General features: G+C 28.5%; 2 protein-coding genes across 3 annotated transcripts in view; one reads left to right on the plus strand and one right to left on the minus strand.

The window, feature by feature from the left end:
• The window catches only part of LOC111614354 (60S ribosomal protein L24-like), a 6,930-nt gene extending 5,168 nt beyond the window's left edge, over positions 1-1,762 (plus strand). The window contains exons 2-4 of the mRNA XM_023355728.1: positions 619-866; positions 932-995; positions 1,633-1,762. Of these exons, the coding sequence (XP_023211496.1) occupies positions 619-866; positions 932-995; positions 1,633-1,710 (390 nt within the window). The 3' untranslated portion in view covers positions 1,711-1,762. The remainder of the gene's footprint in view (positions 1-618; positions 867-931; positions 996-1,632) is intronic.
• A 2,165-nt stretch (positions 1,763-3,927) lies between these two features.
• Positions 3,928-14,821, minus strand: part of LOC111614353 (osteopetrosis-associated transmembrane protein 1-like) — a 12,938-nt gene continuing 2,044 nt past the window's right edge. For both annotated transcript variants that reach the window (XM_023355726.1, XM_023355727.1), the window contains exons 3-7: positions 11,449-11,557; positions 11,273-11,385; positions 11,079-11,204; positions 4,217-4,379; positions 3,928-4,140 (exon numbers count right to left, since the gene is read on the minus strand). In XM_023355726.1, the coding sequence (XP_023211494.1) occupies positions 4,067-4,140; positions 4,217-4,379; positions 11,079-11,204; positions 11,273-11,385; positions 11,449-11,557 (585 nt within the window). In that variant the 3' untranslated portion in view covers positions 3,928-4,066. The remainder of the gene's footprint in view (positions 4,141-4,216; positions 4,380-11,078; positions 11,205-11,272; positions 11,386-11,448; positions 11,558-14,821) is intronic.

The raw sequence follows: 14,821 nt of genomic DNA on the forward strand, positions 1-14,821 counted from the left end.
TAATAAAAATATAACTTGACATACGTATTTATAAATAATTTATATTCAAATTACATCATTTCTATGACCAAGGGCGGCGTAAGGCATGGACGACGTGGGCCACCGCCTATGCCTGGCGGTTTGAAGGGCCTCGCGCCTCGAAGGTTTATGCATTACTTAAAAGCCGCGAACGCGACGAAAAAATTTTACTCGTCATAAAACGATAAATAGTTTGTCAAATTTTTATTCATAAAAGTGTAGTTTCGACTGCTTTTTATTTTATAAAATCCGTCTTCTTGCGCCACCAGAGGGCCTTTTAAACAATAGGTAGTCTGTTAGCGTTGGCCAGCAGTAGTCCAAATTTAATACGAACGTTTGTATCTTGAAAATTTGATCACGATTTAAATACAGTATTTACTTTTAATATTACAACCGGTATGTCATCGAAAAGAGAACGTCTTGTATTATCATTAAAAGACAAAGTGTTTGTTTCGATTATCCGGATTTTTCCTTATCCGGACTACCTTCATCCCCAATTAGTCCGGATAATCGAGGTTCTACTGTATTATAAATGTACAATAATAAGTTTTCTGATATTCATTAATATAGATTTCTAAAATCATTTTTTTTTACAACCAGACTTTCCAGTTTTTAAATGCAAAATGTGAAGCTTCACATTTAATGAAACGTAACCCACGTAAGATAACATGGACGGTATTGTATCGAAGAAAGCATAAAAAGGGAATAGAGGAAGAAGCTGCTAAGAAGAGAACCAGAAGAACAACAAAGTTTCAACGTGCTATTGTTGGAGCTAGTTTAAATGATATTATTGCTAAGCGTAACATGAAACCAGAAGTGAGAAAGGCTCAGAGAGAACAAGCAATAAGGTAATTAACTTATAAAATTTAAAGCTTATAGGTAAATAAAATAATTGAAATACTTTTATAATTAGGGCTGCAAAAGAAAAACAGAGAGCTTTGAAATCTCAGAAGAAAGTTGTTCAGGCTCCTGCAAAGGTATTTTATCATTTGTTTTACTGTTACATTAAAAAAATGAAAATCAGTTTTTCTCTTGTTATTTGCTGAATTTCTAATTACTGTAAACTTATGCTAATGCATTGCCAATTTTTTATCTGTTAGTGAAGTGATTGATATTTTTTTTACACTAATGATTTTTATTAGCCATTAAAACATGCCATATAATATTACTGTAGTAGAATTTACAATAGAACAGAATAGTGTCAAACAGTTTCTTAGAGCATTTAGTGAGATATCAATAGTATGTCCAAGCAGCCCGGAATGCACATTCCATTATTTGAAGACATCTATCAGAGCTTTATAATAAACAGAAGTGTAAAATTGCATGCCAGTGATTAACAAAAATATTCCTTTTTTTGTAATCATTTATTATAAAGAATTTTTAAACAGTGTATTACTTAACAAATATTGTTATATATCTTAATCATTCATCAGCAATCTATTATTGATTTAACAAGTCTATTGAAAGGGATGAAGAAGGAGTAGCATACAGATATTGCTAATGTTATACATTTAAAATAAAGTTTGGTTTAATTTAAAATAATTCAACCAGAAAAGACAAATATTACAAAATAAAAATGAATAATCATTCATTGATATTTTTTCTTTTTAACAGCAGCAGAAGTTGGCTCCTAAACAAAAGGCAGCAAAGCCTATTCCTGTGAAAGCTCCCCGTGTTGGTGGGAAACGTTAATTATTGTTAAAATTATAAAGCACAAGAATTAATAAATTTTGTGTATAGATGATTTTGTGTTTGTGTATTATTTTGTTTAACAGAATTTATTAATATATGCAGTTTAAGAGTATCTGAAAAGTATGCAGAATAATCTAAACATTTGAAACTATAGCTTATACAGCTTAAGATATAGAAAGACAATAGTGTATTATCAAGAATTATAATTTTCAGTGTGTATTGTCATTGGCTGTAATTTGTATGTTAAAAATTTAATCCTCCATGACTGAGTTTTGTTTTTATGAGTAAGTTGTTAAGTGAGGAGCTTAATTCTTTTTATTTATTCTGGATAAAGAGAAGGTCTAAAGGAAACTACGACTCAATAACTTCATTTTAATTTGCATCTCACATGTTACAGAACAAAAAATACAATCAGCAAAAGTTATAAAATGTGCCGAAATTTAAAGTCTTCATAAAAAAACAAAGACATTTAGATTAATATTTTAGTGAATCCTTCAAGTGGATGCACAACAACCTATCCACTTATTAAAAAAAAAAAAAAAATGTAGTTTTAGAGATTGTGAATACTGACCGACTGCAGACCTAGGCTAAGATTGAGAGATTTCCCATGCAGGAGAGCTGGTAATAACTCCAAATGGTTAAGTGAGGAGTAGCTATATTGACTTTGTATTTCTCACTAAAAATTCAAGTGATTATTACAATTTAGAAAAATATAAATTTGTTTAATGACAATTGTGGTGAGTTAACTTGATTTTTGTTTCATAAAAATGTTGCTAAAAATTCAATAAAGGATTAAGATGATCATTTCAGCATTACAGAAAATATTCTATAACAAAGCTTTATAAATGATGTTTTAAGATAATTCTTACATAATTTCAATAATACAATATTAGAAATGCTATTTTAATGTATGGCTTTCCAAACTATTTCAGATTTGACAATAAATATTTTAAATTTAAGATTGCATATGTAACAAATTTACAAAAGAATATGTACAAACAGGATGAGCATTAAATTTATAACAAATTTAATGCTCATCCTGTTTGAGTATTGTCATTGTCATTGGCTGTAATTTGTATGTTAAAAAGGGGAATTGATGCTATCAAAAACATTAATTTAGTACTAGTTTTTTTTTTATAAAAAAATATAGGCAATATTACTGCTATTGAATTTTCTATGGCAATGACAAAAAAGTTAATATTTTTGATGGGCCTTTTTAATTGTGTAAAAATTCCTTTCCCTTGGTGGATGGGGGAGCAACTTCAAAATTTCAATGGAGATACTTTTAATTTTAAACAAATCAATGTGAAAATAATCTTCGTTTTGATTTCTGGGTGAAAATATGAAATACACACAATTTTAATTATTTAAAAATTAATTCAGAAATCGGGCACTTAAGTTCAATTTTGAAATTGTTTCAATTAATTATCTCACAAAAAGTTTATTAGCCTGTTATCTTTGAAAATGTGATAATTATAGAAAATTATTTTCTTCAAAAATATTCTCAATAAAACGTTATTTTTACCTTCCCAGCTGTTGTAACAGAGGGAACGTATGGCAGTCAGTCAAAAAATGACCCCAAGATTTTTAATTTTTGTACTCAAAATGTCAAGAAACAAAAAAATTTGAGGGTTTTCCTGTATACATGGATGTTAGCGTGTGGGAGGCATGATTTCATTCACTATTTGAAACTTAATAATGCCTGTGCTTTTTGTCAAACAATTTCAAAATTTTGCAGGGAGGTTTGTTTATTAGGGGAATTGATGCTATTAAATTTTGGAGGGTAGGGAGATAAAGGGGGTTGTGTGTCACAGCTCCATTAGGTTTGGACTTAATTTTACTCATTATTAGCATTTAGAATTTTTCATAAAACCCAACCTTACCTTCAAAATTAAGCTCTATGCCATTTTATAATAAAAATATAACAGATAGTGCCACACATGCAGTTTTAAATGTTGCTAGAAAAGTTAAGCACCTTGTTGCTGGATTTTTTAATACAGAATTCAAAGATAAAAAATTTGGGGTTTTCTCATCCCATCCAGAAAGGGGACAGAAGAGGCTTTGCTTTTACATCTTAAGCCCCTTGAAAATATTAAATTTTCATTCTTATCAATTTTTTCATTAGAAGTGTCTTCCCCAAGTTATTGACTTTGTAATACCTTGTTTAAAATACATATATTAGAGAAAGTACATTTTCTTTAACAAAAGTGACAATACTAAATAGGTACAAAATTTTTAATTTATTATAAAAAAGAAAAATAATCTTTTTATTTACAATCATATAAATTTTTACAGCTATAAATAGATTGTGTTCATTCAATTTAAATATTGTCTTTTGGCAATATGTTATCAAAGCTTAATCACTGTGACTCGAAGACGAAAACTGCCTACTTTTGCTGCTTGTAGCACGCAGTTCAGAAAGACGTTTTTCTGTAAAGAGAAATTCAAATTTAAAGTTTGAAAAGGAAGCTGAAAGTATTGTTTAAAAACAGAAATTTTAACTTACGTTTTAATATTAAAGTATTTTTCACACCCACAAATTTATACACAGGATAGAAAATAATCACAAGCAAACAAGTTATAACAGCTATAATGTATACAATTGCATCCTGATTATGATGTGGTATACATTTGTAAATATTCCTCCATTCGTGGCGAGTGACATTTATCTGTAAATTAAGATATGTTTCATCATTTATTACAATTATATCAATTAAGTGAGGAAGCTAGAAATTACATAATTCTACATCTTAGTACAATTTATGACTATACATGTAAAGTATGAAGTCAAGACTATATTAAAAAAAAAATACAACAGAGAAATTAGAATGACAAATCTAACCACTATGAGTGTTTGTTTAGAAACAGACAAAAAAATTAATTTCACACAAAACAAATTTTAAACTGACATTAAAATTTTAAAGAGATTTAATATCTTTATTTATTCATTTTGCAGATATCTTTAAATTCAAACTTAAAAACAAATGATATTTTTTATAATTGATTTTAAAACAGACAATATGTGTTCTATACTATATTAACAAATAACTTGGGGAAAAAGACACTTTACTGCTGTCATAACTCAAAAATTGTTATAATTATATATAACAGTCAAAATTACAAATAAAACTTAATTTAACAATAAGTGAGAAACAAACATATAAAATAAATATAATGAAATACATTCAAAATTTCAATTTGTTCTCAAATTCGTGAATTGAGAACAAATATTAGGTATATCTAGAATTTATATTTAAAGATTCTGCTTTGTATATTTTTATTAATATAGTTTTGTAATTTGTAAAATTTCATTTTTCATTAAAATTTTTAATTCAAGCAATTACCATAAATAATTTATACAATACACTTATACTGCTATTGAAAATTAAAGTCCAGAAGTCAAAGATTAAATCATTAAATAAGATTTAGAACTATACAGCATATAAAAATAATTTTAATAGTAAATCCATTTCTACAATGAAAATTGGTAAAGAAACTCTTTTTTATTGAAATTAAATGCAGTTCATTCTCAATAATCTCAACCAATTATGCTTGTTTTTTTTCTTTTCCAAATTTTACAAAATTAACAACATATTTATTGAACTATATTTAATTATAACAAATTAATACTGTATGACTAAAATATGCTGTAGCCATATTAAATTTGTTATGTTTTGAAAATTTCTAGTTTATAATGAAACAATAAAGAATTACAATTAAAAGCATTTGTTGTTGCAGCACAGCATTTGCAAAGAAAAACAAGAATAAATTTTGTCTTCAAACAGTGTACATTCTAATACAGAGAATTGTTAATTTAATTTTAGCACATGACATTTTAGTTGTTTCAAAAAATGATAAATTTGTTTATAAAATTAATACATACTGCAAATTTTAGCTAGAGATGATATGATACTAAATTCTGCTGATACAATCTGATAGACCAATTTAAAAATTATCCTCAATACTTGTTTTTATCCATATTCTACAGGTGTCAATAATAAATGAAAGCCTAAAAGCTCATTGGTTTAGAGACTATATTTGAATTTAAAACGTTAGTGAAATAAAGAAATAAAAGTTTACAAATCGATTCACAAATTCTTTCAGATCTGGGCCTTAGGCAATTATAAAAGTGTAGTTTGCCTACACCCGACTCTGGTCCTGTTTTTAGGAAAAAATTTTTCAGGAATGCGAGTGCACTGTACTGTAGTTAAAAATTTTCAAATATCGAGAAACTTTTTAATGTTTTTTACATAATAATCAGCAAGTTTATGTGGCTACTTCCCCAACTACTGTTTTTACTACATTCCAGTCTGTACATCCATGCATGAAGAATGTCTTTTCATTTATTATATCTTGTCTACATTTTTATATTTAAAATTCTGTTGTTATTTTATAATAAATCTGAATTTTTGCATTTCCATTATTTCCTTATTAAAATTAATAAAAATAAAATTTCACTTTACAGACCAGTTTTATAGACTATTATGTGACAGATTTATGTTAATTTGAATCCAAAACACAATCTTGTAAACAAGTTTATTTTTAGTAAAAATTTCTAAAAACTCAATTCAGGGAATTTGTTCTCTGACAGTTATCCTTAACATATGCATGTATTAAAAACAAGTATCATCAAATTTTATAAAATGCATTTTGGGTATCTTGCATTCCTCTCCAGTTGTTGTGAAATTCCTGTTTGAATAAGCTTAACAACAACAAGCAAAAACAAAAATAAAAAAGGTTCTTGAGCACCTTTCTTAATTTAGTTCTTATAAGTACAATGCATAAAGTCTACACTTTTAAATTTCCTTTGAAGTCTCCATATATATTCTTAAGACAGTTTCCTGGCAAAATAATTGAACAGGAAGCTGTCAAATGAAAGATAAGTACTGTGCAAAGATGTAACTGTGAAGATAGAATTTGAAAATATTGTGAGATAGCAAAGAGAAAATTATTTATTTGTAAATAATTTATTAATTATTTATAAATAAATATTCTCTGTTGCTTTAATATATTATTTAATAATTTATATAAATAATTATCTCTTTTATATTTAGTTACTTACATTATTTCTTTTTCTTTTTGTTTCAATTACTTTCAATTTTGGAGTGAATTGAGTTATGTTAAACCTGAACTACTCTGTCAACACTAGAACTTTATTTGCATAATCTCATACTAACCTAACATTTGATTATCATTAGTATGAGAATAATGACAAAAATATTATCTGGTTATATGGTGGTATATGTTAAATATTTGTAGAAACACAATTAAGAAACATTTTATTTTTTGCAATCATGTTCAATATACTAATTAACAATGTATAAAGGCCCATTGTCAAATTGATACAGAAAGCTATACTTCTATATTATATATTCTATATATCAGTACACAGCTGTTGAATTTTAAGTGTTTAATTGATCAACCTGGCTGATTGAGTTTGTCTTCTGCTAGGTTATTTTCCTTAATCAAGTTAACTGTTTGAGATTTTGAATAATTAGAATTTTATAAATTGTACTAATAATTAACTATATTGTTGCAAATACTGAATTTGAAAGTTGCACAGTAATATCTGAGTTTTATACTAATTATTGTTGTTGAAATTATAAGTTTTGTTTTATAGCAGTCATAATTTAATACTGTATAGTTTTTTGATATTTTATGAACTCTGACTCAAGGATCATTTCCTTGATATTTTGGATCTGCAATATTATACATCAACTGTTGTTCAACATTTATGAGTACAGTAAAGAAAATATAGGTATCTCTTGTATAACACAGTAGTTATGTTCTGAAAAAATGTCATGTTATACAAATCCATGCTATTCAAAACAAAGGACTAATGCAAAACATGGGGTTAGGTTCCAAAAGTTAACAAAAGTATAGTACAGTATATTCTTTTTTGTTACTAAGAAAAATATGTTTATTAAAGCAATCAATAATTAACTAACAATCACAATTAAAGTACTGTATTATACATTAATATTAATTTTAGTTAACTGAAAGTGTTTTCTTTTTACAAAGTATTGTCATCTGAATTTTTTTTGTATATCTTGATCACAAAATTGTCTTCATTTTTCTATCAGGTCAGTCCATAAGTTCTGCATATTTTATGATCTTAAGAAAAATCTTGTTTTGCTGTTAAAAATGCCAGTCTAATGTGATACTTTTTACACTGAAGTGTTAAATTGGATCTCATTCATATAATACTGTTCAGAATTGGAAACATTTCGGTTGTTTAGTTTCGTTAAAATGGAACTAACAGATGAATATAAGAGACATGTTTTATACTTTTTATTTTTAAGTGATGAGAATGCTACAAATGCAGCCAAAAAATTAAATACTGTTCATAATCAAACTGTAATTAGTGTATGGACTGCGCAGAAGTGGTTTGAAAGATTTAGAAATAATGATTTTAGTGTGGAGGATAAGGCTCGTACTGGAAGACCTGTTGACTTTGATGATGATGCTCTCTCTGCACTAGTTGAAGCAGAACCATCTTTAACAGTTGATGAAATTGCGGAACGTTTAAATTCATCCCATGGAACTGTTCATAGACATCTACAACAAATCGGAAAAGTTTCAAAGCTAGGAAAATGGATACCACATGAACTGTCAATAGCTAACTGACAACAACGTCAACTGCTCAACTCCAAAGCTTCAACTGGGAAATTTTACCTCATCCACCATATTTGCCAGATATTGCTCCCAGTGATTATCATCTTTTTCGGAGTTTGCAGAATTTTTTAAAAGGAAAAACTTTTGAGGATGAGAACAATGTAAAAAAGGCTATTTCTGAATATTTTGATTCAAAACCGAAATCATTTTACAAAGACGGGATTAAAAAGCTACCATCAAGATGGCAAGAGATTGTACAAAATAATGGTGAATACATTATAGATTGAAATAAAATTTAATTAAAATTTTTTGTTGGTTTTTTTATAGATAAAAATGCACACGAACTTATGGACTGACCTGATATCTTTATAATAAAAATTTTTATGTGTGAAAAAATAAAAATAAATGTTATTATTTAAAAATTTGTTCAATCAAGGAATGAGCAATTTTTTTTCCAGAATTTGTGTTCAAATAACAAATTGTTTGAGTACTGAGTATGAGATTGAGTAATCATTTATAAAAATGATGAACAAAATACAGTATTTTGTTCATCACTTTTATAAATGATTACTTACCTACAGGAGAAAAAAGTTTAACAACACTTATCTAAAAATGTTTAAATAAACTTTACTAAATACAAATATTAATCTATAAAAACAAAACATAGTGATAGTGTTAAAGACTAAAATTTAAGAACAACAACAACTACCACCTGGTTGATAGGAAAGCTAGGACAAGGAAGAAAAAAATTGTACTATCAGTTTTCATTAATCAAACCTGACAAAGCACAAAACAAATTGAAAATTTCAATATTCTAAAATCCATGGGCAAATTTGAAATAATGTATGATTACTTGAATAAAAAATATTGAATAAAGAGTTGTGAAATTTTGTATGGAAAATTTCCCAAATTTTTGAATCATGTTAGAACAAAACCATGTTGTAGAAGTATCATGTTGTATGAGGGAGATCTGTATATGGACTTTTAAGAAAATTTAAAAGTAAGGAGACTTCTTACATTTGAAAAAAAGGCTTAAATCTTTTTATCTGTTTGTGTTTTTACTTCTTTATTTTATTGTATTACACTTACCCAAACATTAGAGTTTACATAGAAAGAGGCATGCAAAACACTATAAATGCATTTTGTAAAGTTTGATAATTATAATATTTGCCTACATAGCATAATGAACAGTTATAGGATAAAAAGTTTATTCTATTTATTTCTATTAAAAGTTTATTCTAGTTTATTTACTTGCACCGAGTTTTTTAAATAGTTTATTTTCAGTAGAAATGTTTTCTAGATTGAGTTCAAATTGAGTAAGATGTATACAGTAAATCAATCCTAAAAAAAGAACCAAATTGTAGTTATTATATTAGAAATAGAAATTCTCCCATCAAAGCATGACAAAATATTTTTTATGAGAAAGTAGAGTTTGAAGAATTCTACTTTCTCATAAAAAATATTGAGAAGAGCTTCAAGTTGAGCTTGATGTTGTGATGCTGTTTCTGCAGCCCTTGACAAAGCAATTCTTACTCGATGTTGCTCAAGTCAACTTCATGGCCTTCAGGGATGTTGGTCATACTTACTCTTTTAAATCTAGAATTTACATGGCCAATTTTACTCTTATGCTTTACCCCTAGGCATTTTTTTTTTCTCGACAAAATAGCAAGAAACTTTAACTCCATATTGATAATTTAGTCAAAAGATGTATGTACAGTACATTAATTAGATGAGCAATAACACTTTCTAAATAATGGTCTTGTTAGATTGTTACTTCCAATTTGATAATAGAATGTCACGTGGTCACTATGGAAAGATTTTTTTAAAAAAGTGACCTGATGCAGCTATCATTTTTAAAGTTTAAATTTAATGAAGTTTAAAATAACCCATTTGCCAAAATATTTTAAAATGTAACTTAAGAGAAATTCCCTCATCAAGCATGAATATCACATGGTCACTGACATCACTGTGATCACCAATCCAAAATCAATAAAATGTTTATTCTATAGCTAATATTTCCACAAAATAAATAGCCTATACTTTCCATCAGAACATAAAATGAATATAAACAAAATTTCATGTGGACTGGACAAAAATTGCAGGAGTTATAAGGAACTCACACACACACACAATGGCTTTTATATTAGTAATTAAATATTAATTAAATTTTGTATTTTTTTTTGTTTTATGGGATTCATGTATAATAAATTGGTAATAATAAACAGATATAATCTCCATTTTATGAACTTCATATATAAATAAGAAAATTATAGCATAATTCTATGGCTTCAAAGAATACGAGCCAATGTTAAAGGCAAATGCCCATGACATTGGCCTTTATTCTTCCAAGCCACAAAATTATCTTACAGATTTTACACAATATAATACACAATAATATATTTGTTTCATAAGGCCATATTTTGTTCATAAAATGTTTAATGATAAGTCCAACAAATTTCATTTCAAAAGTTCTTTAAATTATGATCAATGAACTTTTTATAATTAAATTTCTTTTTACATTACACTTTTAATTTTTATCTGAAGTCATAATTGTCTGCTAGGAAAAAACAATTACATCAAACATCTTATATACTTTGTTTTATAAGCACAATGTAATGTAATAACGATCACTTGGCATGATTCATTTCTTTATTTCAATTCTAATTGACAATCTTATATACTTAGTGTATTATATTTAAATGACAACATACAAAAATTGAAATAATTTTTTCAAATATTTCAAAAATACATACCTTATCTAAAATATCTGCACAAACATTATTATCGAGAGCCATGCTTAGTTTTCTATATGCATTGTTTACTTTATGATATAAATCCTTGCAAGAATGACACACTGTTGAATTCACAATCTTTCCTTTCTACAAAATTTATGATTTTAGATACAATTTAATGAAAATATAACATTATATTGATAAAATACTGTTACCTCAGTCTTTGAATAATTTTTGAAACATTCATCAAGGGAATGAGAAATGTTGATGAAATGTAATGACTCATTGCTTAGAATTTCTTTATCATCATCGATCACTTTGAAGCAATCTGTTAACAATTAACAATTGGTTTCTTTCAGAGATTAAAGTTTATAATTCAAAGTATACTTACTATCACAGTTTGCTGTGTACCAAGTATTCAATATAAAATTACAAGTTGTTCCAACAATTTGAATTCTATCCTGGTTAAGCAATTGCTTTTGACAATTATATTTGTCTGACTAGAAAAAAAAATGCAGTGTATTAATAAATTAAATCATTCATTCTAAATTGATATTTATTTATTTATAATATTTTTAAAAGAAGCAAAGACTTTATAAACAGGAAATTTTATCACATTTCAGTTATAATCCTATTTTATCATTATAGTCAGTGAGTTTTGGATAGATGTTATATCTTTTTTATTCTAAATACATACAAACTAATTTCAAAACTTTCTACTGCCTTTCTATTCAATAAAATAAACTTTTGTAAAATATCATCAAGTGAAGTTGTAATGTTCAATATGACTAATCAAACATCCTTACTACACCCAATACATTTAAAGCTCTACATCAACCAAAGCCGAATATTGTCAGGCTAGAAACAGCTATAGTACTAATAATTTAATAGACAATTTGGCATTACAGTTAGGCGTTAGACACCATCTCTTGATAAATTTAATAATTATAATTTAATTAAATTTAAATAATAATTTTAGAATTACTGGAAGAAAAGAATTGGCCCAAAGAGGGACTCAAACCCGCAATTCCTGCTTACCATGCAGATGCATTACCAATGGCGCCTAACTCCTAATTCTAATGCAAATTGTCTATTAAATTATTAGTATATTAACCGTTTCTAGCCCGATAATATTTGGCTTTGGTTGATATAAAGTTCAACATGACTAATATGTCATCTGCCACTTTCTGAGACTATCAACACAATGAACAGGAGGCACCTTTATCAAAGAACTGCACTAATACAGTAGTCCAATAGTAGGGAAAGAAGCAGTTCTATAGTGAGGCTTCCCTTTGTTTGTTTGATGGTAGACACACCATTGCAGCCATTCATGATTGTCTCACAATCAGATAATCATTTGCTCTGGTGGTCTGTCTCTTAGCATCCAGAGCCTGCCACCATAGATGTACACATTCATTTATCCATTATCCCCAATGCCTCATCACAATCATATCAGAAAGTCTAGATAGCAAGTAATTTGGCAAAACAAGCATTCTGCTTCCTTCAACCCAACAATGTAGCCTTTCTTAAACTCTGTCAGCTATGCATAATGTCTTTGACTGCATTTTATAGATGTTTGTGGAATTGAAACCTCAAACCAATGGGTATTCTATCAGGGTGCATAACATTTTTGGTCAGTGAGCATAGATGCAAATTATAAAAAGTCTGAGTTGCTAATTTCTATACCTCCTTGTTTGTTAGAACTACCACAAACTTTATATATTTAGAAACTTTATATGTTTATAGTTCTAACAAACAAGGAGGTAATGAAATTAGCAACTCAGATTTTTTTTAATAATTTGCATCTATTATACACAGGAAATCCTCATTAGTTTGAAATTCACAGAATAAAATATTCTATTCACAATGAATTATCAAATTACTGAGATTTACACATTTCTGTGTAATATGCCAAATGCCATGTAACTGGTATAATTTATTAAGCAATTGGAATATGGATACTTATACAGAGTGCTATTTTCATTAATTAACACTTTATAATAATAATTAAGATTAATTAAAGAATACCATAGTAGGTTAAATGCTATTCTCAGAACACAGTTAAATGAAAAAAATACAGTTAAAGCAATAAACACGTATATTGTCCCAGTACTCACTTATTCTTTTGGAGTTATACATTGGACTCACACAGATCTTGAGCAACTCCAAATAAAACAAGAACAACACTTACTAAGCATAAACAACATCATCCTAAATCTGCCATTGAAAGATTAATTAATTAAGCAATCATTGGCTCAAAAGGGACTCCATTGCAGGCATCCCTAAAACCCAGCCCAGGATTTTGTTGATAAAACTGCATCAAATAGCCGGTTAGCTTGGGGATGCCTCTTTAGGGAGACAGAAGGGTTCACAGTTGCCATAATCAAGTCATAAATATAAAAACTACAGAAAACACATACTCAAAGATACAATACTCACAAACAACACATGCAGAAATGTCACATCATGCCAGAAACTATACAACACATCACAAGCTTTTGGCACAGACAGCTTATTTACGTAGATATAATCAAGTAGCAAGGACAGCACAGAGGCAGTTTGATCTAAACCAGTGTTTTTCAACCTTTTTGAATACGCGACCCCTTTACAAGTTAAAAATTTTTGGCGACCCCCCAGGTCCATATTAAAAGTATGTCAATGATTTTAAAAATTACGTATTTAATTTTCTTTCTGTTGAGACCTAAATATCAATCGAAAAATCAATTGTACTCTGCAAATAAGTCGCAAGAGCCCTGCAAATAGTAACTTTGCCACGGGGGCGCTGGAAGCGAATGCGCCAACAAGTACAGACGTGATTGTATTGTCTTTGCGCTTTGCTCCGCAAGACCATAAAATGGATAAATTTCTCAAAAGATCGCAGCCCTCCACGTCTGGTACAAGTGGCAGTGACGGAAGTGAATCAAAACCGAAAAAAAACAGACATTACTACGACAATTACTTGAAATACGGATTTACTGTCATGAATAATAAACCTCAATGTGTAATTTGCGGCGATGTATTATCACGTGAGAGTATGAAACCATCAAAACTTATGCGTCACCTTTCAACCAAACATCCCAAAGAAGCTGATAAACCGCTGGATTTCTTTGAATGTAAGCTGAAAACCCTTAACCTGCAGCAAAATACTATGATTCAGGTAATAAAATAGTATTGTTATTTGGTGATTAAAAATAATATTTATTATTGCTTAATTATTTATTTGTTTTTCTGATTTTTTGTCTGTTTTTAGGTATCCAGTGTCAACGAAAACGCATTATTAGCTAGTTACAGAGTTGCATACCGAGTTGCTAAAGCAGGGAAGCCGCATACAGATGCCGAAAATCTTATTTTGCCAGCAGCCCTAGATATGGTTGAAATTATGTTAGGTAGGCAGGAGGCAAGCAAGCTAAAAAGCATACCACTTTCTGACAATACTATTGAACGCAGAATAAACGATATGGCCAGTGACATTCGAGAACAAGTAGTCGAGAAATTAAAGAAGAGCCCACATTTTGCTTTGCAGTTTGACGAATCTACTGATGTTTCAGATTGTGCACAGTTTGTAGTATTTGTGCGCTTTGAAGCAGATGAAAGTATCACAGAAGACATTTTATTTTGCAAAGCACTTTCTTCAAACACCACAGGTCAGTGTTTGTACGACATATTTTTAGAAAGCACTCGCAACTACAAGATTGATTGGACAAAATGTATTGCCATTTGTAGCGATGGCGCTAAAGCTATGACTGGACAAAAAAGCGGACTCG

This window comes from Centruroides sculpturatus, unplaced genomic scaffold, assembly GCF_000671375.1.
Source record: "Centruroides sculpturatus isolate CEXI.00-Female unplaced genomic scaffold, Cexi_2.0 scaffold2150, whole genome shotgun sequence".
Lineage (NCBI taxonomy): Eukaryota > Metazoa > Arthropoda > Arachnida > Scorpiones > Buthidae > Centruroides > Centruroides sculpturatus.